The 27,868-nt window shown below is 40.9% G+C and overlaps 2 protein-coding genes across 2 annotated transcripts in view; both read right to left on the reverse strand.

Moving 5' to 3' along the window:
- Nucleotides 1-27,868, reverse strand: part of FAM162A (family with sequence similarity 162 member A) — a 569,879-nt gene that overhangs the window by 63,818 nt on the left and 478,193 nt on the right. The gene's annotated exons all lie outside the window — the stretch shown is intronic.
- CSTA (cystatin A) lies at nucleotides 2,883-19,476 on the reverse strand. Its single transcript, XM_050781872.1, has 3 exons — nucleotides 19,226-19,476; nucleotides 6,996-7,097; nucleotides 2,883-3,114 (listed from the first exon to the last, which is right to left on the reverse strand). The coding sequence occupies exons 1-3, from the start codon at nucleotides 19,289-19,291 to the stop codon at nucleotides 2,986-2,988; spliced, it is 297 nt and encodes a 98-aa protein (XP_050637829.1). The 5' UTR covers nucleotides 19,292-19,476; the 3' UTR covers nucleotides 2,883-2,985.

Raw genomic sequence — 27,868 nt, forward strand, 5'->3', positions numbered from 1 at the left:
ATTCTACCAAAACCAGACAAAGGTGTCATAAGAAAACTATAGACAGGCCAGACATGGTGGCAATCCCATGTCTAGTATAGTATAGCCTTTAGCAGTATCAAACTTTTTTTTTTTTTTGAGACAGGGTTTCATACTTGTTGCCCAGGCTGGAGTGCAATGGCACGATCTCAGCTCACTGCAACCTCTGCCTCCCGGGTTCAAGTGATTCTCCTGCCTCAGCCTCCCAAGTAGCTGGGATTACAGGCATGTGCCACCACTCCTGTCTATTTTTTTTTTTGTATTTAGTAAAGAGACGGAGTTTCACCATGTTAGTCAGGTTGGTCTCAAACTCCTGACCTCAGGTGATCTACCTGCCTTGGCCTCCCAAAATACTGAGATTACAGACATGTGCCACTGTGCCTGGCCCTGAACTTCGGACTTCTCAGCCTCCATAACTGTAATAAATAAATTCATTTTCTTTGTAAATTACCAGTTTCAGATATTCTGTTATAAGCAACAGAAAATGGACTAAGACAGGTAATTGTAGTTTTTGTTATTATTTTTAAATGACAAAAACTACACTAACTTTTGCACCAACCTAATACAAATGGCTAATCATCTCATGAAAAGATGTTCAACAGCATTAGTTATCAGGGAAATACAAATCAAAACCACAATGAGCTATTATTTCACATCCACCAGGTTGGCTAACCTTAAAAAAGCTCAGATAATAACAAGTGTGGGTGAGGATATGGAGAAAATGGAACTCTTATCCACTGTTGGTGGGAATGTAAAATGCTGTGGCCTCTTCAGAAAACAGTCTGTAAGTTTCTCAAACAATTAAACATAGAGTTAGTTACCATATGAACCAGCAAATTCTACTCCTAGGTATATACCCAAGAGAAATGAAAACATATATACACACAAAACCTTGTACACAAATATTTATAGTAGCAGTGTTCCTGATAGTCAAAAGGTGAAAGCAACTTAAATATCTATCAACTGATTAGTTAACAAACAACGTGTGATGTATTTATAAAATGAAATATTTGTGCATAAAAAGAAATAAAATACGGACACATGCTACAACATTGATAAATTTTGAAAACTATGCTAAGTGAAGGAAGCCAGTTACAAAAGACCACATATTATATAATTCCACATATATCAATGTCCAGACCAGGCAAATCTAGACAGAAAGTAAATTAGTTGTTGCTTAGGGGTTGAAGTATGTGTGGAGGAGGCTGGAGAAGTGATAGCTAACAGGTATCAGACTTCTTTTTGAGGTGATGAAAATCTTCTAAAATTGTGTGAGGTTTACATGCATTTGTGAATGTGGTATAAAACTATTCACCTGTACAGTTTAAATGAGTAAGTTGTATGTTTCAATTTATGTCTCAATAAAGGTATTAAATAAGAGGAAAATGGCAATTAAATGGAGCACATGATTTTGGATTGGATCTGTTTTTGGATATGGGGTCTTGCTATGTTGCCTAGCAGTAGCTATTCACAGGCATGATCATTGCACACCATGGCCTTGAACTTCTGGCCTCTAGAGATCCTCCTGCCTCTGCCACCTGAGTAGCTAGGACTACAGGTGCTTGCCACCTCACCTGGCTTGGATCTTTTTGTCATAAATGACATTATTGGGACAAGTGGGGTAATTTGAATGGTGTCTGGGAATTAGATGCTACCAGTATATCAGTGTTAATTTCCTAATTGCTTAATTTTATTTTTAATTTTTATTTTTTTAGAGACGTGGTCTCTCTCCATCACCCAGGCTGGAGTGCAGTGGCATGAGTATAGCTCACTGTAGCCTCGAGTTCCTGGGTTCAAGCCATCCCCCCACTTCAGCCTCCCAAGTAGCTAGTACTACAGGTGTGTACCACCATGCCCAGCTAAATTTTAATTTTTTTTTTTTTTTTTTGTAGAGGCATGGTCTCGCTATGTTGCCCAGGTTTGTCTTGAATTCCTGTCCTCAAGCAATCCTGCTGCCTTGGCCTACAAAAGTGCTGGGATTACAGGCATGAGCCACTATGACCTGCCAATTTCCTGATTTTGATGGCTGTATTTCAGTTTTGCAGGAGAAGATCCTCGTTTGGAGGAAATGCACGCTGAAGTATTTGTTGGTGATGGGGCATCATGGTAAGTAACTTAAGTCTCAAATGTCCAGGAAAAAAAAGTTTTTTTTTTTTTTTTTTTGCAACTTTTCTCTATGTTTAAGTTTGTTTCAGAATAAAAATATAGGCCAGGCATGGTGGCTCACGCCTGTAATCCCAGCACTTTGGGAGGCTGAGGTGGGCAGATCACCTAGGGTCAGGAGTTCGAAACCAGCCTGGCCAACATGGCAAAATCCTGTCTCTACTAAAAATACAAAAATTAGCCAGGTGCGGTGGTGGGCACCTGTAATCCCAGCTACTTGGGAGGCTGAGATGGGAGAATCGCTTGAACCCAGGAGGCAGAGGTTGCAGTGAGCCGAGATTGTACCATTGCACTCCAGCCTGGGTGACAGAATAAGACTCCATCTCAAAAAAAAAAAAAATATATATATATATATATATATTTTATTTATATATATATACACACACACACACATATACACACTTTGTAAAATGCTTGATTTAATTTTAAAATATGAGGGTAGAGATGGAATACTGGGTTATCAGCAGCCACAGGGAACAAGGAGGCTGATGAACTGATAGTCCATGATCCGGCCTGCCTATGGTGGGGGTGAGTGTGGTACTATCCTTTAGCCAATTGCATTAGGCTTAACTAGTTTTTATAAGATTTCCAAATGCCATCAATTTATATGGAATTTATACTCTAAAGCAGTAGCACTGATTTTGAGAAAGAAAAGGTAATTTCTACTTAATACAATAAATGAGAAATAATTGAAGAAATAATTTCTTTGGAAAAGAATGCTTCTTTATTGATGGTTTTATTTATCAGCAAGGATCATGACTCAGTAGCCAGTGGAAGGAATCAGAACACTTTGGGAACATGCTGCTAAAAACCCGTCAGCTCATCGTCCTTGTTTTTGTCAGCCTGGTATCCAGTAAGTACCAAGTCCTCATTTTGTCCGGGAAGACTTTTGAATACTTTCAAGTGCATATAATGATTATCACCTGCTCGTACCTGAAAAGTATTAAAAAAAAGAGAAAGCAAAAGGAGATTTATTCAAATGGGTCTACATCAAGTGAGAGAGCTACAGATCTATAAAGACTTCTGTCCAAAAAGCTGCTGAGGAATAGCATTGCTAGACCTAGTCCACCCATTCTTAGACTCTTTGTATTCATAAATCCACCACCTTATTTTAGGAGAGAAAGAGTAGAGTAGGCTGGGCGCCGTGGCTCCCACCTGTAATCCTAGTACTTTGGGAGGCTGAGGCAGGTGGATCACGAGGTCAGGAGTTCGAGACCAGCCTGGCCAGCATGGTGAAACCCCGTCTCTACTAAAAATACAAAAAATTAGCCAGGCATGGTGGTGCATGCCTGTAATCCCAGCTACTCGGGAGACTGAGGCAGGAAAATCACTTGAACCCAGGAGGAGAAGGTTGCAGTGAGCCGAGATTGCGCTGCTGCACTCCAGCCTGAGTGATACAGCAAGACTCTGCCTAAAAAAAAAAAAAAAAAAAAAAATTGTAGACTAATGGCATGGCAAGAGGCATAAGTCCTAGGTTTATTTTGTTATTTTTTTTAGTATAATCTGGGCATAAAGGACAGCATTTTATTTTCAAAGATGCATGGAGCAAGAAAACCAGTGACAGCCTATATTTTTGGTGATGCTGTTTTCTGACTCCCAACTTGGGACACTTTATTTGCCATACAGTCTGATAAGGGAAAAGAAAATCAGAATTGCCCTAGAAAATTTGGGATGCAGGGTTCATATACCTATATCAGAACCTACTTTATAAACGCCCACTGGTAAGATTGAGCAGAGCCCAGGGGGCAGACACCCTCCCTTCTAGAGTGAAGGGGTCGGGCACTGTGGCTCACGCCTATAATTCCAGCACTTTGGGAGGCCGAGGCGGGTGGATCACCTGAGGTCAGGAGTTTGAGACAAACCTGGCCAACATGGTGAAAACTAAAAATACAAAATTAGCTGGGCATGGTGGTGCACACCTGTAATCCCAGCTACCTGGGAGGCTGAAGCAGGAGAATCGCTTGAATCTGGGAGATGGAGGTCGCAGAGAGCCGAGATTGTGCCACTGCACTCCAGCCTGAGCGACAGAGTGAAACTCTGTCTCAAAAAAGAAAAAAAAAAAAGCTAAGGGGTTTTGCTAGGAAGTCATTGGTATGAAGGTTGAAGCAGAAGCAGTAGTTTGGACATGAATCTGAGACCTGGAAAATTATGGTAAGAATTTTTACTTTGGTTCTTGCTTGAGACAATAAATGTTTTGTCTTATAAAAATATTTATTGTGCTTCTGATGTCACTTCCTATCCTAATTTTAACAAATGCCATATATCAAATGTTTACTGTTAGCCAGACACTATGATGAACATTTTATATAAATGATTATATTAACTTATATTATAGGCCTGAAGAAAGGTGGAGCAATGAAATTTTACAGATGTGGAAGCAGAGTAAGAGAGATTAAGTGATTTTCCATAAATTTCTCAGCTAATAAGTGGCACAGCCAATATTCAAACCCAGATCTGTTAGGCTCTAGCATCTACATTCTTTTCACTCTACAATGTAACCTCTTTGGAGGGTACTGATGGGGGAATGAGGCCTCGCTCTGTTGCCTGGGCTGCAGTGCAGTGGTGCGATCTCAGCTCACTGCAATGTCAAACTCCTTGGCTCAAGTGATCCTTCTACCTCATCTTCCCAAGTAGCTAGGACTACTGATGTGCATCACCATGCCTAGGTAATTAAAACATTTTCTTTGTAGAGATAAGGTCTGGCTATGTTGCCCAGGCTGATCTCAAACTCCTGGCTTCAAGCTATACTCCCGCCTTGGTCTCCCATAGTGTTGGGATTACAGACGTGAGCCACCACACCAGGCCAGTGTAACCTTTTAAAAGCTCTTATTTTGTGCTTTATATTAGAGGCAGCACAGCCAGCAGTTAAGCTCAGTCTATCTGGGCTCAAATCCTGACTCAGATCTTATAGTTGTATGACCTTTTTAGTCTCTTCACCACCCTGGAGCTCAATTTTTTCATTGGTAACCCAAGAGAAGTGATTGTACTTATCTCATAGATTTGTTGTGAGGATTAAATGAGATAATACAAGCCCTGTTCTTAGACTAGTGCATGGTGAATTGTAAGTGCTCAATAAATTTCCAGCTTATATATTCCTCACAACACCCTGCGAAGCAGATTATTACCCTCATTGTGCAGATAAGGGAATGAAGGCTCAGAGAGGAGGAGGAGCTTCAAGGGTTCAAACCCAGGACACTCTGACACCTAAGCCTGTGGTCCTTCCATTGTACCACCTGCCTCTTGATAGGTACCTGAAATACATAGAGAAGGTCTCGTCACTGGCAAGACCTTAAATCTAGAGTGGCTCAGAGCAAAGGGATCAACAGCCAGACTACCAGGAAGTAAAAGGGAACTAGGATCAGTGGCTGAGATCCAATAGGAAAAATTCGATAGCAGAAGGAAGAAAAGATGAGAGAGACAGAGAGAGAAAGAGACAGAGACAGAGAGAAGGAGAGAGAGAGAGAGAGACTGATTAAGAGAGGGCAAAAGGGTGGTCAAGAGAAGAAATTTTCAAGATAATTATCTGATGAACTGTTGAAGAGACATGTGAGCTGGTAATATGCAGTAATATGTGAAATGTAATATGTGGTAACATGTGAAATGTATGCATTTGAATTAATCATAAATTATTAAAATAAATATTCTAATGTTGATGGAATGCTTCCTATCTTTGCACATAATCATTTTTAACTGGAAAACGTTCTTTTCCAGCCATGAAGAAATCAGATTGAAAATGGAGGAAATGGTGCCATTGTGTTCTGAGGATACAGCAGGGTCCTCTGTGACATGTGTCTCCCCGTGACCTGGTCAAAGCTCCCTGTGACATGTGACCTGGTCTTTCCTAGGAGCTCACATGTGGCAGAACAGGGCTGATCCATATACATAGCTCGGTACTGAAACTTTCCTGTGCTAAGCTGACTAGCTCCACTTACTTATGTTTATTTTTTGCTGAAAACGTCTTTTAAAATGTTTATATTTTAATTGAATTGTTTGTTAAAGAGAAATAAGCCACACTGTGCCCTGGTCGAATGGTTAAGTAAAGATTAAGTAAACATACTTTAATATTTGTTTTTATTTTTAGAATCAGAATTATCATCTTCTTAATACATAAGGACAAAAATGGCTCTTAAATATTCATGGTTGACTTGTTCAGTTGGTTTCATCTTGGTAACTTCAATTAGAACTGGATCAATGCATCGTGTAATTTTCTGACAGAGCTATATAATTAACTTTTAAACTATTTTCACTACTCCACTGCTTTAAACTATACCTAGAGTGCCATAAGTTAAATCTACTAATTTGAATTACAAAATAATATTTATATTATATTAATCAAAATGCTTATTTAAAGGACAAAAAAGGTTTAAATTATTTTCCCAGCTAATGATTTGAGTCGTTACTTTAATTTATTTAATTTAGACATATAGAATCATACAGCTTTGAGGTGGAATCGGCTTCAAGATACCATGTGGTCCAGCCCCACGCCTTCAGGCAGATGAGACGTGATCCTCCCTCCTTACCTAAGAAGCAGCACAGCCACAAATCCAGCATGCCCTGAACTGTTCTGAAATCTTTTTCTATACAATTTCCAGAAATCAAGAATCAATGTAATAAAGCTTTCTGAATTCACAAGAAAAAAAATGGCATCACATCATTTACCAAATTTGAGAGTCTACCACTTGGAAGGAATCATGCTAGGCATCTTAATTTAGGACAACTGTAAGGAAGCAATTATATGGTAGGGAAATCAGGGAACATTTTACATAAAATGAGAAATAGATCTTTTGGCGCTAAAGTAGGTACTGAACTCTAACCTTAATGTAGTAATTTATTCCAGCAACGACTTGAGTTTTATACTCCACAGCTTCCAATTTTTCATAACTCTGATTTGTTTTTTCTTCAAGCTGTGGTTTAACCTAAAGAAAAGAAAAGAGGAAACAAATAATCAAAGCTATATTAGACTCCATCTATGTGACGTACACATCTGGGAACCTCATCCTCCTAAAAGTCTTCAAAGATGGTAATGAAATCTATGAGCTATTTTTATTATTTCAATAGAAAACACCTATTTTAATACAATTGCATAGGTTAAAACATCAAATTTTGTTGCTTTAGGCTGAATTCACATAAACTCAGTGTGGTAATGCAATATAGGAGCATTTTGACTGTTAAACTCTAAGAGTTATATATATCTTTGATTAACAAAAATCAGTAGAGCAATAATTACTACTTGATTAAAACATTATTTTAAAATAATTTCAGACTTAAAAGTTGTAAAATTAGTATAATGAATTCTCTTATATCATTTACAGTTCCCCTAATTTTGCCATTTTACATAACATAGTATAATCACCAAAATCAGGAAATTAACATGGTATATCACTATTAAGTAGTCTCTAAACCTTATCAGAATTTTGCCAGTTATCCTGAAAATGTCTCTTTTCTGCTCCAGGATCTCATGCAGGATCCTGCATTGCATTTAGTTGTCATTTCTACTCAGTCTCGTACAATCTGGGTTCATTCCTTTGTTGTTCACAACCTTGATGTTTTTGAAGAATACTGGCCTGTTAAATGGTAGAATGTCCCTCAGTTTAGGTTTGTGTGATCTCCTCTTATGTTAGTATTACACATTTTTGTAAGGATAGCACAAAAGTGATGTTGTGCTTAAGTGCATCCTATCAGGAGCTACATTTCATTACTGGTGATGTTAATTTTGATCACTTAGGATGTCTGCCAGGTTTCTCCACTGTAAAGTTACCATTTTTTTCCCTTTGTAATTAGTTAGTGTCTTGTGAGGAGTCTTGTTTCTCGCTGTACTTGCATTCATGAATTTTAGCATCCATTGACGGTTCTTGCCCACAACAATGATTAATTGTGGTATTGGCCAAATGGTAATTTAAAAAATAATTTCTTGTACATTTATTATTTGCAATTCTACTGTAAGGAAGAGCTGTTCTCTTCTCTTCATGTAGTCAATTACTTATTTTATGTTAATATGACTCATGGATATTTATTTTACTCTGTGGATTACAATTCATTACTCTTTATTTTGTTACTCAAATGTCCTAGATTTGGCCATTGGGAGCTCCTTCACCTGATGCCCGTGTCCTTTCAACACACCTCTATCATTTTATAAGCACTTCCTAACTTTCTGACTCTACACAAGTAGAGTCAGATGTTCCAGGTTTATCTTGAAGTTTCCTTGCCTCCTCGCTGGAATCAACTATTTCTCCAAGGAGTCCCCACTCCTTTTATTGGAGAATGGTATTTAAGACCCAAGATTTGGGTGCTGTGTCTCTTGTTACTAGATGTCATTGCTTCTAGGCCCACTCAATGGAAAGGGCTACAAAATAATATGTGTACTCACACACATGTGCACACATCTTTACTCATTTGTATGTGTGTGCATATACACACATTTATGTGTGTGTCATTTTATATGTGTGTGTATGGGTATGTGTGTGTATGTGCATGTGTGTATATATATGTGTGTATATATGTGTGTGTGTGTGTGTATATGTATATGTATATACACACACACACACATATATATATTTTTTCCTCTGATTAAAATCAAATACCACGGCCGGGCGTGGTGGCTCATGCCTGTAATCCCAGCTCTTTGGGAGGCCGAGGTGGGTGGATCACTTGAGGTCAGGAGTTTGAGACCAGCCTGACCAACATGATAAAATCCCTTCTCTACTAAAAATACAAAAATGAGCCGGGCACAGTGTTGGGTGTCTATAATTCCAGCTACTCAGGAGGCTGAAGCAGGAGAATCGCTTGAACCTGGGAGGCGGAGGTTGCAGTGAGATGAGATCACACCATTGCACTCCTGCCTGGGCAACAAGAGTGAAACTCCGCCTCAAAAAAAATAAAATAAAATAAAATAAAATAAATAAATAAAATTTTAAAAATCAAATACCACAGGACTTATTTAGCTTTTCCCGTTTCCTTATTATAACTCCTTTCTCAAACGCTGAGGAAGAATCCTGGTTCTTATTATTTGCAATGTATTTGCCTATTTGTTCAGTTCTAGCGTATACATAAAATAATTTCAGAATTGCTGACCTATACCCCTGTGGAAAACAATATACTAATTAGAGTGCAGTATTTGGGTATAATTCTAATAAAGACCCTGTGGTTGCATGGGCTTACCTGGATAATCCAGGATAACCTCTCCATCTCAAGAGCCTTAATTTAATCACACCTGCAAAGTCTCTTTTGCTGTGTAAAGGAACCTAGTCACAGGTTCCAGGGATTAGGACATGGACATCTTTGGAGGGCCATCATTCTGTCTACCATGGAGGGATATGGGTTGGGTTTAAATGTCAGCATTCCCGAACCAAACATGAGAAGGGAGACAGAGTCCCAAATTTAATATGTAAATGTTTACTGAACCCATCAGCTTTCTGTACAGTACTTCATTCCCACTCTCAGCTGGGCCTGATAGGCAAGAGTCTACTATGAGCTCTTGACTCAGTTCCTGCTAAGTGTAAAGCTCCTCTTCTGCCAGGGTGGAGGACAGTGAGGGAGAAGGAACTCGGGGAGGTCTCACTGTCCCTCATACAGATCAGTCCTCTTGCTTTTGGTCCCAGGCCTCACTCCTGGCTACGAGTTTTTGGTGGTGGTCATGCCTGCGCCTTTGTGACGTTCTGCAGGTAAATCTGCTTGCTTCTGGCTTAGACTTTCCCCTCTGTGGGCTTAGCTTCTGTTTAGACTGCTCAGCATTTTCCATTGTTCATCTGTTTTCCAACTTCCAAAATTTTATTGCTATTTCTGAGGTGGTACTTGCCTATCTCCTGTTGTCTTTATATCTATGGCTTTGTCCTTCAACCTCAATTCTTTTCTATCCTTTGGAGGAAAAAAGATATAACTCTGTGTATTGAATATACCTTGTTTATTGAGAACTTGCCTTTATGCCCTTCATGAAAGCATTTCATGTCCATACAACTTCAATCAGGCCTCCAATGCATCTAGAATTTTCCCAAGGCAGTCCTTCGTCTTTCCCATCAGTGGGCAGTTGTTTTTTGTTTTTTGTTTTTAAATTTAAGAGACAGGATCTCCCCCTCACCCGGGCTGGAGTGCAGTGGCATGATCATAGTTCACCACAGCCTCGAACTCCTGGACTCAAACAATCCTCCCTGGGCAGATGTTTTGAATCCCTTACTACTGATGCCTCAGTTTGAGTACCAGAACTGTTTTCAAAGATGTAGACATATGCAAACTGTGAGCTGTCAGACCACTTCTGAAAGGCCAAACACTCCACTCAGTTCTCCTGTAACCTTGAGAATAGATGGGAAAAATGTGACTGCTCTGTTGAGATGGAAACGAAATTTCAAAGTGGAGAAAGGGAGAAGACAAATAGTGAGAACAAACCAGAAGTGGGAAGAGCTAGGGGCAGGAGAGCGGAGAAAGGGTGCACGGAGAAGCAGAGTAAGGAAACGGGTTACTGTCTTAGGGTCCCTTTCCAAAGCCTTTCGAGATTCCAAAGGAGGGGTGGCCAGCATTGGACACCAGTCAAATTAGGAGCTGAGTTTGAAAGGGCTAATCTCTACACTAACTGCCAAAGTGTCCATTTAAACCTCATTTTATGAATGAGGAATCTGAGGCCATGAGTTGAGCATGACTGCTTAAAGTTGAAAAAATATTAATCATAGTTATTTTAAAGTCCTTGCCTGATAACTTATATATCTGATTTGTGTTCCTTCTGCTTTTCAGTCATGTTTTTTTTAAAGCACATATCCTAAGCCAGCCAGTCTTTCTTCTCTTTTCTTTTTTCTTTTCTCTTCTTTTCTTTTCTCTTCTTTTCTTTTCTTTTCTTTTCTCTTTTCTTTTCTTTTCTTTCTTTCTTTCTTTCTTTCTCTCTCTCTTTCTTTCTTTTCTTTCCTTTCTTTTCCTTCCTTCCTCCCTCCCTCTCTCCCTCCCTTACTTCATTCCTTCCTTCCTTCCCTGCTTCCTTCCTTCCTTCCTCACTCCCTCTCTTTCTCTTTCTCTTTATTTCTTTCTCTTTCTCTCTCTCTCTCCCTTTCTTTCTTTCTTTCTTTCTTTCTTTCTTTCTTTCTTTCTTTCTTTCTTTCTTTCTTTCTTTTTCTCTTTCTTTCTTTCTTTCTTTCTTTCTTTCTTTCTTTCTCTCTCTCTCTCTCTCTCTCTCTCTCTCTCTCATGCAGTCTTGCAGTCTGCTCTGTCACCTAGGCTGGAGTGTAGTGGCATGATCTTGACTCACTACAACCTCTCCCTCCTGGGTTTAAGCAGTTCTCCTGCCTCAGCCTCCTGAATAGCTGGGACTACAGGTGTCTGCCACCATTCCCAGCTAATTTTTTATATTTTTGGAGAGACCGAATTTCATCATGTTTGCCAGGCTGGTCTCGAACTCCTGGTCTCAGGTGATCCACTCGCCTTGGCCTCCCAAAGTGCTGCAATTACAGGGGTGAGCCACCATGCCTGGCCCCAAGTATTCATTTCTATCTGTCCTAGAAATATATCTAAATCTTTAACCTTTCCATCATATCTGTATAATCCACAAATGCAGAATTTTCCATGAGAGGGGGGATTTAAAAGATCTGGTTTGTTTCTTGAAGTGCTCTGGCACATGTCAGACTGTGGACCTTGATTTCTGGTTCACTCTACTTGTAACCTGCAGCCTCCCTCCCTCTTCCCAGTAAAATAGATTTGCATGGTTTAATGTTAGATGACGACATGGACCTGAGTGATGAGATTTGAGCGGAGGAGCAGGGAAAGGGGCAGAGTAGGGGAGCTTGTCAGTGAAACCTTAAGTCTCAGAAGGTAGCCTGACACTGAAAGACTCCCCAGGATGGGCACTAGGAGGATGCAGGCCAGCTGGGAACGGTGGTAGGAGACTGGTGGTGAATGGACACATCTCCTGCTGAATGCAGTTGGCCTTCACCTTTCTCAGTCTGCCATGCGTGATGGTGACGGGAGCTGAAGGAATACAGAGGAGGTTTGTCACTTGGTCTCCAGCCAGGGCAGGAGGCTACCAGGGAGGAGCACCTGGTATGATGCATTTACCCCAGAGTTCTTCAAGCATTTCTCATTGTTACCGAGCATGAATCTTAGTGAGGTGTTTATTCTCTGAGATCTGAGGATTTTAGCCATGAGGCACCCGACACCCAGGACTTTCCCCTAATCTGTAGTCATTCTACAGAAACAATAGGACTGTGCCTAATTTTAGAGAAAATGGATAGAAAAATATTGGTGGCAAAGTTTATGAATTACATTTGGGGGAGTTTTACAGAGTAAGGAAGGAGAGTTTGAATAGTAACATGAAAGGACAATAGGGCCAGTAAGATGTGACTTGTGGACATTTGTTGTCTAAGTATGTTTTGAAGGAAGAAGAAAGTATGGGACAAGGCATTGAGGATGCAAGAAATGAAGTCACCTGGCTAAGAGAGGAAGGGCTGGCTGAAGAGAGGAGAACAGAGTCTAGGGAGGAATGAGATCCAGCAAGAGATAGGGTCAGCTGGGGCGTTTTCTTACCAGAGGCCTGCAATCTCCTAAGACAGGAGTCCCCAACCCCTGGGCTGCAGACCGGTACCCATCCACAGCCTGTTAGGAATCGGGCTGCACAGCAGGAGGGGAGCAGTGGGCCAGTGAGGATTATGGCCTGAGCTCCGCCTCCTGTCAGATTAGCAGGCGGCATTAGATTTTCACAGGAGTGGGAACCCTATTGTGAACTGCATGCAAGGGATCAAGGTTGCGTGCTCCTTATGAGAATATAATGCCTGATGATCTGAGGTGGAAGAGCTTCATCCCAAAACTATCCCCTCCACCACATCTGTGGAAAAATTGCCTTCCACAAAGGTGCCAAAAAGGCTGGGGACGGCTGGTGTAAGAAGAGTAGGAACTGAGACATCCTGCTGGAGGGAACATGGTGGTGGGAGGGATTGAGGAACTGAAGAGAGATTTACATTTGTGGGGTTTCTAGAAAAAGACCAACAAATATGACTGAAAGTATGTTCTGGCATTCCTGGGTCCTGTCCAGGTTGTTCAGCATTAATCCACAGGTTTGTAATGGGTGAGTTTTCTGTGGTTCTGCACCTCGCTTTGGCAAAGTTCTTTGATTCTGGAACAGTAGTAGCTGCATAGAAAGTGGTGGCAGTGGGCGTGACCTTTAATTGAGAATTAGAAAGCTAGGAGCTCCCAGGGTCAAGGAAATCATCATGAGTGGAGGAGTATCTGAAGCTATCCTCCTGTCATGGGGTCCAGGCTGGATGAGAGACTGAGTGGGCCTGGGTGTGTTATCATGAAGATGGGAAGGTAGGTGCCTGAAGGATTCTGGTGTGGCTGAATGGCAGGTTCTTTGGGTGTGGGACAGTGGGAGAGGCGACTAATGAGGAGGCTGTGGTCAGAGAGGGGAATGCAAATTTGTGGATGGGGTTAGAGCCATGACATACTAAGTTCCAGGGTGTGCCCAGGATGGTATGCAGATGAGGTGTTTGTGTGGTGTCCTGACCGACAAAAATCATGCTCTGTGTGTTAGCCAGGAATAGTATTTAGCAATTAGGTTTATGACTAAGGGGAGCGTGTGTGTGTGTGTGTGTGTGTGTGTGTGTGTGTGTGTTCATTGTGTGCATGCACATTGCATGTATAACCCTTCTAAAAATAATTAAATAACATTTCTTTCCTTCTCATAAACATGCTCAGAATTCTCATCAAACGCTCATTAACATATTATATAGATAATGAATCAGCAATAATGATCTGGAGGCTTTTGCTGTTGGGCCATTCATTTATTTGGTTCTTCATTATACAGATTGTGGCTTTTCATGAATGGGATTATGTATGGCTCTGTCTTTCTGGGATGTGTCCCTCTTAGATCCATTCTATTTTATAAATTTCCACAAGGGCAGGCACTATTTTATGTCCCTGCTACCCCCATAGCAGTTCACACAGTTCTGTCTACCTAACCAATGTTTTCTGAATGAAAAGACCACAGTTGTTTTCCATCCTGACAACTTGTCTTCCCAAATAGGAAAGATGAGTATAGCAATGACCTCAGCTAATACAGAGAATCTTGGAAGAGGGTTTTCTTCCAAGTGTACTTTAGTACATGATGCTACAATGACATGTTCAGTCTCTGTTATTTTCAGAATGGGAAAACTCATTTCTCCTGCCTTCGAAAACTTTCAAGTTTTCTCAATTGCCATCCCCTTTGTTTGCCTTTCTTTTCTTTCTGCCCTCATCCAATATTCCTCTTTCACTGTGATATCAAATTCCTTGACCATGCAGTTAACATTTGTCTTTGATACTCTTCCCTTCTCTATGTGATGTCTTTTTCTTCTTTCTCTCCTTCTAATGAGGTTCTTCAGTTGGCCTTCCACTAAGAAGCTCTCTGAGAAGGCCAAGGAAAGCTGATAAACTTCAGCTCCTCTGAGAATACTTGCACTTTAACAGGTGATTTTAAAAAACACAAATACAGGGCCAGGCGCGGTGGCTCACGCCTGTAATCCCAGCACTTTGGGAGGCCAAGACAGGCGGATCACGAGGTCAGGAGATCGAGACCATCCTGGCTAACACGGTGAAACCCCGTCTCTACTAAAAAATACAAAAAAAAAAAAAAAAAAAAAAAAAAACTAGCCGGGCGAGGTGGTGGGCGCCTGTAGTCCCAGCTACTCGGGAGGCTGAGGCAGGAGAATGGCGTGAACCCGGGAGGCGGAGCTTGCAGTGAGCTGAGATCCAGCCACTGCACTCCAGCCTGGGCGACAGAGCGAGACTCCGTCTCAAAAAAAAGAAAAAAACAGCAATACATTCAAAAATCAAAAAGTAAAACTAGCAAGTAAGTGACAGGTAGTGGAGATTGTCCCTGAATTGCCAGCACCTACCCATTTTCCCTGTTCCTGCATGGGGACCTACTGTAATTTTGGAGAAGGAATTGACTCAAGTTTCTCACCTATAAAGTGGTTGTAATAACACTTGCCTCTTGGGGCTGTTTGTAGGGGCATAAATGATATAAATGATGTGAAAGTGCTTCCTAAACTACAACGAGTTTTCCAACTCTTCCTCTACCTTCTAACACTGAACTGGAAATTGTGCCCTAAGGCTCACTCCTGCAAGAGAGGGCAGATAAGTGATAATCCGGGCTTTAACACGGGAGTAGCTGAACTGCCTCACAGTAATTATTTACCTGAAAGGAAGGAGGTTTGACCAGCAATCTCTAACATCTTTTCTGGTCCAAAACCTATGATTATGAAAAAGTACTTAATTGGATATTGTTTTATATACTGTTCCAGATATCTCGATTTTTCCCAACTACCGTATAAACTGCTAGAGGCCAGGGGCCATATTTTACAGCCCTTATGTAGCTTCTATAATAATTAGCATAACGCTAGACACTTAGGAGATATACAAGAAATGCACCAACCATGAAATGATTCACTGATATTCATTTCCTATATTTATTTATTTATTTATGTATTTTTTTTAGACAAAGTCTCACTTTGTTGGCCAGGCTGGAGTGCGGTGGTGTGATCATGGCTCACTGCATCCTCAACTTCCTGGGTGCAAGTGATCATCTCACCTAAGCCTCCCAAGTAGCTGGGACTACAGGTGTGTACCACCTGGCTATTTTTTTTTTTTTTTTTTTTTTTGTATTTTCGAGGAGGTAGAGACAGAGTTTTGTCATGATGCCCTTGAATCCCCCAGATCAAGCAATCTGCCCGCCTCTGCCTCCTAAAGTGCTGGGATTATAGCCGTGAGCCACCGCACCTGTCCCTCTAATGATTAAAAAAAAATTTTTTTTAACTTTTAAATTTAAAAATTTTTTTACTTTTTGAGATGGAGTCTCGTTCTGTCATCCAGACTGGAGTGCAGTGGCACGATCTCGGCTCACTCCAACCTCCGCCTCCTGGGTTCAAGCGATTCTCCTGCCTCAGCCTCCTGAGTAGCGGGGACTACAGGCGCCCATCACCATGCCCAGCTAATTTTTGTATTTTTAGTAGAGACGGGTTTCGCTATGTTGACCAGGCTGGTCTTGAGCTCCTGACCTCAGGTGATCCGCCTGCCTTGGCCTCCTATATTGACTTAAATTTGAGGCTGGTGCTTCCACTGAGAAGACAAACTTAACACACTCTCTCCACTCAGTGTATTTCCCTTTCCTAACAAAGCTCCTCTGTGTTCTGCCACTGTGTGGTGGAGAGTGCAGGCAGTCAGACACTGGGGGTGAGCTAACTTCTTAACTAGGTGACTCTTTTTTTTTTGAGACGGAGTCTCGTTCTGTGGCCCAGGCTGGAGTACAATGTTGCGATGTTGGGTCACTGCAGCCTCCGCCTCCCAGGTTCAAGTGATTCTCCTGCCTCAGCCTCTGGGTAGCTGGGATTACAGGCACCTGCCACCACGCTGCCTAATTTTTGTATTTTCAATAGGGATAGAGTTTCACCATGTTGGCCAGGCTGGTCTTGAACTCCTGACCTCAGGTGATCCGCCCGCCTCAGCCTCCCAAAGTGCTGGGATTACAGGTTTGAGCCACCTTGCCCAGCTTAACTAAGTGACTCTTAATCTCTTTAAGTCTTGGTTTCATCATCTGTAAGATAGACACAATACCTTCCCTGCCTGCCCCAGGGGTTATGAAGATGAAATCAGAGTTTGAATGGAGGTCAAGCTTTTTAAAACTGCAAAGCTCCCTTCTGGGGTGAGGTAGCTGTTCTTAATGTTTATCTCTCATTCTACCTCTCTGATGACATTTGAGCCAAAGGGAAGCAGCTTCCTCTCTGCCACACACACACTTTCAAATCAATTTTATAATTTAAAATGGGACTCACAGATAGGTGTTATTAACAATGCAAGGCCCTCTGGTAGCTTCTTATTTTAAAAATTAATAATTATTGCTAATCAAGTGATAGATTTTTTAAAAAATCATTAAAATTTTCTGTACTGTCTCTATTTCAAATTTATTTTTCCCTGTCTTTCTACAGCTCTGGTCCTTAGAGAGTCTCAGGGGGATTTTTTAGGGTCAGGGATGCTTTCAGCCACAAATTTGAAGCAAACAATTGTGATGCTTCACCTATGCACATTTGTTTTTCATTTTCAAGTTATTTTTATGCACATTTTCTCACTTAGTCCTTACAGCTCTGACATCGGTAGGGCAAGAGGTGTTACCTTCATTTTTCAAATGAAATAGACAAATTTTATTTTGGCACCCTGACTTTCTTTTTTGAGGCAGGGTCTTGCTTTGTTGCCCAGACTGGAGTACAGTGGCACTATCTCAGCTCACTGCAACCTCTGCATCCCAGGCTTGAGTAATTCTCCTGCCTCAGCCTCCTGAGTAGCTGGGATTACAGGCACCTGCCACCACTCCCAGCTACTTTTTGTAGTTTTAGTACAGACGGGGTTTCACCATGTTGGCAAGGCTGGTCTCGAACTCCTGACCTCATGATACAACCGCCTCAGCCTCCCAAAGTGCTGGGATTATAGGCATGAACCACCACACCCAGCCTGCACCCTGGCTTTTAAAGCGCCATCTCCCCCTGGCCTTGTAGGATGCCATACATCTCTGATTCTGCAGGCAAGTGAGGCCATGGGTGGCAGCAGCAGCAGCACTTGGGAGTCTGGTAGAAATGCAGAACCTCAGACCTCCCCCAGGCCACCTGAATCAGAATCTAAGGTTTATCAAGACCTGCAGGTGATTCATGTGCACATTCAAGTTTGAGAACATGGATCTGATCTGCGGATTCACATGAAGAAATTACTGACTTAATATCATCTCCCAGAAAAAAAGCTCCAAGATATTTATTTTTAAAAAGAACGCTTGAAAGAGAAATAATTAGTCCCCAAGAATGAATGATGGGATTCTAGGCATCTGGCCCCTTAGAGAGCTTTCTAGTTCCCTGAATATACAGGATCCCAACTCTTATAATCACACAAAAGCTGATCTTGTGTTCCACGCTGTCATGGAATGATGTTTCAGAGAGAAAAAACAAGAAGGAATAATACAAGAAAATAAGGTAACAAACTAAAAACCTAAAATGGTAATTAGTACATGTTTTCCTTCATAAAATATGCAACTAAATGTTTACTGCATAGCTAGATGATAGCTAATCACACAACACTTAGAAAAATATATCAGGGCCGGGTGTGGTAGCTCACACCTGTAACCCCAATACTTTGGGAAGCCTAGGTGAGTAGATGGCTTGAGCCCAGGAATTCAAGACCTGTCTGGCAACAGAATGAAACTCCATCTCTAAAAACAAAATAAAACCCCCAAAATCAGCCAGGCATGGTGGCATGAGTCTGTAATCCCAGCTACTCAGGAGGCTGAGTGGGGAGGATCGCCTGAGCTGGAGAAGTTGAGGCTACAGTGAGCCATGATCACACCATTGCACTCCAGCCTGGGTGACAGAGTGAGACCCCATCTCTTAAAAACAAAACAAAAAAGAAAAAGAGAAAAACATATCAATCCGCTAACAACATTGAGTTCTATTTTTCCGTATATAATTTGGCAGCCTCTGACATTTTGGAGTCACTTTAGACTATCGCTTCTCTTCTCCATTAGCTGAATCACCCTTTAACTCTGAAAAGACTAAAACACTGTATATTTGGGCAAAAGTGTATGAAATTTGTAAATAGATTGCCTTTACAATATTATTCTTCATTCAATCTATTTTTTAAAAATTTCCCTGCAGTACATTCCAAGACTACTTCATCAAACTGTTAATAACCTTACACTTCAATTACATGTTGGCTTCACTTGGTGAGATTAGAAAAGTTGTATCAGAAACTGAATTAGTAATGCTAGAATCATATCTAGGATTGAGCTTTAGAGATGATACAATACAAATTCTTCTTTTACACATGGAGAAAATGAAGTTCAGAGAAGAAATGTGATTCACTCAAGGTCACACTCACAGTTTGGGGATTATTCGAGGTTTCATCTGAAAACCTCTTATTTCATCTTAGTTGTAAAGAAACCTGAACAAAGTCACACACATCCTAAACTTCTAGTTTTCACGTTCAGCCACATCCTTTCCACCAGGACAACTTATGAATCAAGATTTTGGCTCAGACTTTTTCCTGAATGGCATCAACTCACCTTATCAACAATCTCCTGGATTTCTGGAGTGGCGGGTTTGGCCTCAGATAAGCCTCCAGGTATCATTTTGGCTGATTGCTTCTTTGCTGGACAGGATGCTGGAACCAAAGTGAATAGGGAAGTGTGGAGACTCGTGTGTTAAAAGAGGCATTCACTAGCTCCGCCTATAGAATGCTTTATTTTCCAGAAATAGCAAAGAGGCATGGGGAAAATGAGTATGCCTCCAAGCAAGTCTTCTTGCTTCCTGGACAGAATATGCTACATGGAATTTGGAAGAAAGAGGGGTTGGAGGATGAACAAACAGGCAAGTATAGGAGTCATGTCCTAACAAGCATCAAACATCCCCGCATTCTCTTTGACAATGGTTCCATCCTGTTGCATCATCTGAATTATGAAATCTGAAACTACAACTAGAATTTCCAAATGTTTTAAAACTTCTAACACAAAATTTTATTTTTTTAAAAGCAAAACTTACTAATAATGTCAAGGTTAATTTAGAATTTACTTGACTTTAGAAAGAAAGCAAACCGATCTATCTGGAGGACCTGGGCTGGATGTGTCTTCTTTACTCTTATTTAAATATCTGGAGATGTTTAACATACAGAAAAAACACAAAGAATAAAATAACAAACATCTATATTTCTATCACTCAGAGTTAAAATTTTTAACCTTTTTGTCATGTTTGCTTGCTATCTTTTATTTTGGTAGTTATTTTTAAGAAATAAAATATTACAGATATGGAGGAAGCCCCACACTCCACACAACCTTGCTGTCCAGAAGCAAAGTACATTGTGAATTGATATCCTTCCAGGTCATTTTTATACGTTTACTTGGTGTGTTTTTAAAATTTCACTTAAATTGTATGCTAAATATATTCTATGTTATGCTCCTTTTTCTCTTCAACATGTTTTTGAGCCTTTCCATGTTGATATACACATAGATCAATCCACAGATGGATCAATCCTGTTCATTTCCTTTAACCGCGATATGCTACTTTATGCTAGACCTATCTATTTAGTCTACCTATCTAACTGCTATATACTAGTTCATATTTTATATACTCATTTCCCTACTGATGATGATTTTGGTTGTTTCTAGTGTTTCATTCTTACAAACAATGTTGCATTTTTTCCCCTTTTGTACGTAAGTGAGTGCTTCTGCAGGCAACTTATCTAGAAGCAAAATGACCACGTTGTCTGAATATTTATGTATATTATATTATTCAATTTTGGGAGTATATAATACATACACAAGATAAAAATGTTTGAAAGGAAACAGGCTGTACAATATAAGGAATTATTCACTCACTTAATGAGTGAATACTTTCCAGAGACAACTATTGGCACCAACTTCTTCTGTATCCTTCAGAGACATTCTATACACATACAAATATAAAAATAATTGGAGGCTGGGCACGGTGGCTCAGGCCTGTAATCCCAGCACTTTGGGAGGCCGAGGCAGGTGGATCACAAGGTCAAGAGATTGAGACCATCCTGGCCAACATGGTGAAACTCCATCTCTACCAAAAATACAAAAATTAGCTGGGCATGGTGGCATGAACCTGTAGTCCCAGCTGCTCGGGAGGCTGAGGCAGAAGAACTGCTTGAACCTGGGAGGCAGAGGTTGCAGTGAGCCAAGATTGTGCCACTGCACTCCAGCCTGGCAACAGAGCAATAGTGTGTCTCAAAAAAAAAAAAAAAATAATAATAATAATAATAATTGGCTACACACACATGCACATACACATAGATAAATATACATCTATATAGGTTTTCTTTTATAAAAATGGTATTCTATATAAATGATTACACTTTTTGTTTTATTCCTAACAATATATTTTGGAGATTGTTCTATATCACAATACAGGGAGGTGCTTGTTTCTTTATAATCATGTTTGGTAGGTGCTTGGCAAATTCTTGGAGCTAGGTGAGTGTCTTATGGGCTAAACTAAGGGGCGCTACACAGGTAATCTCTCCACAGAATGCCTTTACCCTGTGGATTAAGAAGAACAGCGAATGTGGATGACAAGGTTCTCCCTCAAGAGGCCACAGGTCATCTGAAGATTTTGGCTCAGCTTTCATAGGCCACTGGTTCTACTCATCTTCATGTGACCTCCCCAAGTCAAGTCCTTTCATATTCAGGCCCCTGACATTTTTCCAAGCCTGCAGCCCATTTTTAGTTGTTCACTTACATCCTAGTCCAGGCCATCCTTATTGAATCTCCCCAGTGGTAAGGGATATGATAAAAAGCAAGTCTACTCTTCTCTTTTTGGGGTCTATGCCCTGTACTTTCAGCTCTTTCCTATTGATTCTCAATAATTTATTGTAGAAGTAAAAACTTCCCAAAGCAAATATTGCTTTTGTCTTTTGTATTCCTCCTGTAACTGTGGGGAAAAGAAAAAGAGATCAGACTGTTACTGTGTCTATATAGAAAGAAGTAGACATAAGAGACTCCATTTTGTTCTGTATTTGAGATGCTGTTAATCTGTGACCCTACCCCCAACCTTGTCCTTGCAAGAGACATGTGCTGTGGTGACTCAAGGTTTAACGGATTTTGGGCTGTGCAGGTTGGGCTTTGGTAAACAAGTGCCTGAAGGCAGTATGCTTGTGAAAAGTCATCACCATTCTCTTTTTTTTTTTTTTTTTTTTGAGACAGAGTCTCGCTCTGTCGCCCAGGCTGGAGTGCAGTGGCCGGATCTCAGCTCACTGCAAGCTCCGCCTCCCGGGTTCCCGCCATTCCCTGCCTCAGCCTCCCAAGTAGCTGGGACTACAGGCGCCCACCACCTCGCCCGGCTAGTTTTTTTTGTAGTTTTAGTAGAGACGGGGTTTCACTGTGTTCGCCAGGATGGTCTCGATCTCCTGACCTCGTGATCCACCCGTCTCGGCCTCCCAAAGTGCTGGGATTACAGGCTTGAGCCACCGCGCCTGGCCAATCACCATTCTCTTAATCTCAAGTACCCAGGGACACCTACACTGCCAAAGGTCCATAAGAGGAAAGAAGGTCTCTTGACAGTTGAGATAGAGAAAAGCATCTGTCTCCTGCCCATCCCTGGGCAATGGAACATCTTGGTGTAAAACCGGATTGTATGTTCTGTTTACTGAGAAAGGAGAAAACCACTTTAGGGCTGAAGGTGGGACGTGCTAGCCGCAATGTTGCTCTTTATGCACTAAAAAGTTTTATGGAGATGTTTGCATATGCATACCAAGGAACAGCACTTTTCCTTAAACTTATTCATGTCACAGAGATCTTTATTCATATGTCTTACTGTTGACCTTCTCCCTACGATGATCCTATTATCCTGCCACTTCCCTTTTTCTAAGATGGTAAAGGTAATGATCAATAAATACTGAGGGAACTCAGAGACTGGTGCCCGCGTGGGTCCTCTGTATGCTGAGTGCCAGTCCCCTGGGCCCACTTTTTCTTTCTCTATACTTTGTCTCTGTGTCTCATTTCTTTTCTTAAGTCTCTCATTCCACCTAACGAGAAACGCCCACAGGTGTGGAGGGGCAGGCCACCCCTTCATCTGGTGCCCGACGTGGGTGCTTTTCTCTAAGGTGAAGGTACGCTGGAGCATGGTCATTGAGGACAAGTCGACGAGAGACTCCCGAGTATGTCTACAGTCAGCCTTGCGGTAAGCTGGTGTGCTCGGAAGAACCTAGGGTAACAATGGGGCAAACTAAAAGTAAATATGCCTCTTATCGCAGCTTTATTAAAATTCTCTTAAAAAGAGGGGGAGTTAAAGTCTCTTACCAATAATCTAATTATGCTATTTCAAACAATAGAACAGTTTTGCCCATGGTTTCTGGAACAGGGAACTTTAGATCTAAAAGACTGGGAAAAAATTGGCAAATAATTAAAACAAGCAAGTAGGGAAGGTAAGATCATCCCACTTACAGTATGGAATGATTGGGTCATTATTAAAGTAGCTTTAGAACTGTTTCAAACAGAAGAAGATAGCGTTTCAATTTCTGATGGCCCTGAAAGCTGTGCAGTAGATTGTGAAAAAGAGGCAGGGATAGAATCCCGGAAAGGAACAGAAAGTTCACATTGTAAATGTGTAGCAAAGCCGGTAATGGCTCGGTCAATGCAAAATGTTGGCGATAATCAATTACAGGAGGTGATAGATCCTGAAACGTTAAAATTAGAAGAAAAAGGTCCAGAATTAGCAGAGCCATCAGAGTCTAAACCACGATGGCCAACTCCTCTTACAGCAGCTCAGATGCCTGTAACTTTACAACCTCAAATGCAGGTTAAACAAGTACAAACTCCAAAAGAAGATCAAATAGAAAAAGATAGAGTCTCTGCCATGGCAATGCCAATCCAAATACAGTGTCCACAATATCAGCCGGTAGAAAATAAGACCCAGCCGCCAGTAGCCTATCAATACTGGCCGCCAGCCAAACTTCAGTATCGGCTGCCCCCAGAAAATCCATATGGACAGCCAGGAATGTTTCCAGCGCCACAGGGCAGGGCGCTAAATCCTCAGCTGCCCACCATGGGATGTAATCCTACAGCACTGCCTAGTGGACAGAGTGGTGCATTACATAAAATTATTGATGAGGCAAGAAAACAAGGAGCTATTGAAGCGTGGCAATTCCCACTAATATCAGAATCAAGACCACCTGGAGAAGGGGCCCAAGAGGGAGAGCCTCCCATAGCTGAAGCCAGATATGAGTCCTTTTCTATAAAAATGCTAAAAGAAATGAAAGAGGGAGTAAAACAGTATGGACCCAACTCTCCTTACATGAGAACATTATTAGATTCCATTGCTCGTGAACATAGACTCATTCCTTATGATTGGGAGATTCTGGCAAAATCATCACTCTCACCCTCTCAATTTTTACAATTTAAGACTTGGTGGATTGATGGGGCACAAGAACAGGTCCTAAGAAATAGGACTGCCAATCCTCCAATTAACATAGACGTAGATCAACTATTAGGAATAGGTCAAAATTGGAACACTGCTAGTCAACAAGTAATAATGCCAAATGAGGCCATTGAGCAAATTAGGGCTATCTGCCTTAGGGCCTGGGAGAAAATCCAAGACCCAGGAACCACCTGCCCCTCCTTCAATACAATAAGACAAGGCTCTAAAGAGCCTTACCCTGATTTTGTAGCAAGGCTTCAAGATCTGCTCAAAAGTCAGTTACTGATGAGAATGCCCATACAGTCATAATGGAGTTGATGGCATATGAAAACGCCAATCCTGATTGTCAATCAGCCATTAAGCCATTAAAAGGAAGGGTCCCGGCAGGATCAGATGTAATATCAGAGTACGTTAAAGCCTGTGATGGAATTGGAGGAGCTATGCATAAAGCTATGCTTATGGCTCAAGCAATCACAGGAGTTGCTTTAGGAGGACAAGTTAGAATATTTGGGGGAAAATGTTATAATTGTGGTCAAATAGGTCATCTAAAAAACAATTGCCTAGTCTCAAATAAACAAAATGTAACTACTCAAGCTACTACAACAGATGAAGAGCCACGTGGCCTATGTACAAGATGTAAAAAGGGAAAACATTGGGGTAATCAATGTCATTCTAAATTTGATAAAAATGGGCAACCACTGTCGGGAAACAGAGCAGGGGCCAGCCTCAGGCCCCGCAACAAACTGGGGCATTCCCAATTCAGCCTTTTGTTCCTCAGGGTTTTCAGGAACAACAACCCCCACTGTCACAAGTGCCTCAGGGAATAAGCCAGTTATCACAATACAGCAATTATCCCCCCCACACATGTGGCAGTGCAGCAGTAGATTTATGTACTATACAAGCAGTCTCTCTGCTTCCAGGGGAGCCTCCACGAAAAATCTCCACAGGGGTATACGGCCCATTGCCTGAGGGGACTGTAGGACTAATCTTAGGAAGATCAAGTTTAAATCTAAAGGGAGTTCAAATTCGTACTGGTGTGGTTGATTCAGACTATAAAGGCGAAATTCAATTGGTTATTAGTTCCTTATTTCCTTGGAGTGCCAGTCCAGGAGACAGGATTGCTCAATTATTACTCCTACCTTATATTAAAGTTGGAAACAGTGAGATAAAAAGAACAGGAGGGTTTGGAAGCACTGATCCGGTAGGAAAGGCTGCATATTGGGCAAGTCAGGTCTCTGAGAGCAGACCTGTGTGTAAGGCCATTATTCAAGGAAAACAGTTTGAAGGGTTAGTAGACACTGGAGCAGATGTCTCTGTTATTGCTTTAAATCAGTGGCCAAAAAATTGGCCTAAACAAAAGGCTGTTATAAGACTTGTCGGCGTAGGCACAGCTTCAGAAGTGTCTCAAAGTACAATGATTTTACATTGTTTAGGGCCAGATAATCAAGAAAGTACTGTTCAGCCAATGATTACTTCAATTCCTGTTAGTCTATTGGGTTTGTTTCAACAAACCGAGATTTGTTACAACAGTGGGGTGCAGAAATCATTATGCCCGCTCCATTATACAGCCCCACGAGTCAAAAGATCATGACTAAGATGGGATATATACCAGGAAAGGGATTGGGAAAAAATGAAAATGGCATTAAAGTCCCAATTGAGACAGAGGAAAATCAAGAAAGAAAAGGAATAGGGTATCCTTTTTAGGGGCGGCCACTGTAGAGCCTCCTAAACCCATTCCATTAACTTGGAAAACAGAAAAACCGGTATGGGTAAATCAGTGGCCGCTACCGAAACAAAAACTGGAGGCTTTACGTTTATTAGCAAAGGAACAATTAGAAAAGGGACACATTGAGCCTTCAGTCTTGCCCTGGAATTCTCCTGTATTTGTAATTCAGAAAAAATCAGGCAAATGGTGTGTGTCAATGGACTTAAGAGCCATAAATGCTGTAATTCAACCCATGGGGCCTCTCCAACCCAAGTTGCCCTCCCCGGCCATGATTCCAAAAGACTGGCCTTTAATTATAATTGATCTAAAGGATTGCTTTTTTACCATTCCTCTGGCAGAGCAGGATTGTGAAAACTTTGCCTTTACTATACCAGCCGTAAATAATAAAGAACCAGCCACCAGGTTTCAGTGGAAAGTGTTACCTCAGGGAATGCTTAATAGTCCAACTATTTGTCAAACTTTTGTAGGTCAAGTCCTTCAAACAGTTAGAGACAAATTTTCAGATTGTTATATCATTCACTATATTGATGATATTTTATGTGCTACAGAAACAAGAGACAAATGAATTGACTGTTACACTTTTCTGCAAGCAGAGGTTGCCAACGCAGGACTAACAATAGCATCTGATAAGATTCAAACCTCTACTCCTTTTCATTATTTAAGGATGCAGATATAAAATAGAAAAATTAAACCACAAAAAATAGAAGTAAGAAAAGACACATTAAAAACATTAAATGACTTTCAGAAATTGTTAGGCGATATTAATTGGATTTGGCCAACTCTAGGCATTCCTACTTATGCCATGTCAAATTTATTCTCTATCCTAAGAGGAGACCCAGACTTAAATAGTAAAATAATATTAACCTCAGAGGCAACAAAATAAATTAAATTAGTGGAAGAAAAAATTCAGTCAGCACAAATAAGTAGAATAGATCCCTTAGCCCCACTCCAACTTTTGATTTTTGCTACTGCACATTCTCCAACAGGCATCATTGTTCAAAATACTGATCTTGTGGAGTGATCATTCCTTCCTCACAGTACAATTAAGACTTTTACATTGTACTTGGATCAAATAGCTACATTAATTGGTCAGGCAAGATTACGAATAATAAAATTGTGTGGTAATGACCCAGACAAAATAGTTGTTCCTTTAACCAAGGAATAAGTTAGACAAGCCTTTATCAATTCTGGTGCATGGCAGATTGGTCTTGCTGATTTTATGGGAATTATTGCTAATCATTACCCAAAAACAAAAATCTTCCAGTTTTTAAAATTGACTACTTGGATTTTACCTAAAATTACCAGACATGAACCTTTAGAAAATGCTCTGACAGTATTTACTGATGGTTCCAGCAATGGAAAAGCGGCTTACACAGGGCCAAAAGAGCGAGTAATCAAAACTCAATATCAATCGGCTCAAAGGGCAGAGTTGGTTGCAGTCATTACAGTGTTACAAGATTTTAATCAACCTGTTAATATTGTATCAGATTCTGCATATGTAGTACAGGCTACAAGGGATGTTGAGACAGCTCTAATTAAATATAGCATGGATTCTCAGTTAAACCAGCTGTTCAATTTATTACAACAAACTATAAGAAAAAGGAATTTCACATTTTATATTACTCATATTCGAGCATACACTAATTTACCAGGACCTTTAACTAAAGCAAATGAACAAGCTGACTTATTGGTATCCTCTGCATTCATAAAAGCACAAGAACTTCATGCTTTGACTCATGTAAATGCAGCAAGGTTAAAAAATTTGATATCACACGGAAACAGGCAAAAGATATTGTACAACATTGCACCCAGTGTCAAGTACTACACCTGCCCACTCAAGAGGCAGAAGTTAATCCCAGAGGTCTGTGTCCTAACGCATTATGGCAAATGGATGTTACACATGTACCTTCATTTGGAAAATTGTCATATGTTCATGTAACAGTTGATACTTATTCACATTTCATATGGGCAATCTGCCAGACAGGAGAAAGTACTTCCCATGTTAAAAAACATGTATTATCTTGTTTTGCTGTAACGGGAATTCCAGAAA

This window comes from Macaca thibetana, chromosome 2, assembly GCF_024542745.1.
Source record: "Macaca thibetana thibetana isolate TM-01 chromosome 2, ASM2454274v1, whole genome shotgun sequence".
Lineage (NCBI taxonomy): Eukaryota > Metazoa > Chordata > Mammalia > Primates > Cercopithecidae > Macaca > Macaca thibetana.

Bases quoted from the DNA above. Each gene is read 5' to 3' on its own strand.
- CSTA (XM_050781872.1), bottom strand. From the start codon at position 19,291: ATGATACCTGGAGGCTTATCTGAGGCCAAACCCGCCACTCCAGAAATC. The intron at 7,098-19,225 runs GTGAGTTGATGC...TCTTTTCTTTAG, and splicing joins TCCAGGAGATTGTTGATAAG to GTTAAACCACAGCTTGAAGA. The intron at 3,115-6,995 runs GTTAGAGTTCAG...AATACTTTTCAG, and splicing joins GAATAAATTACTACATTAAG to GTACGAGCAGGTGATAATCA.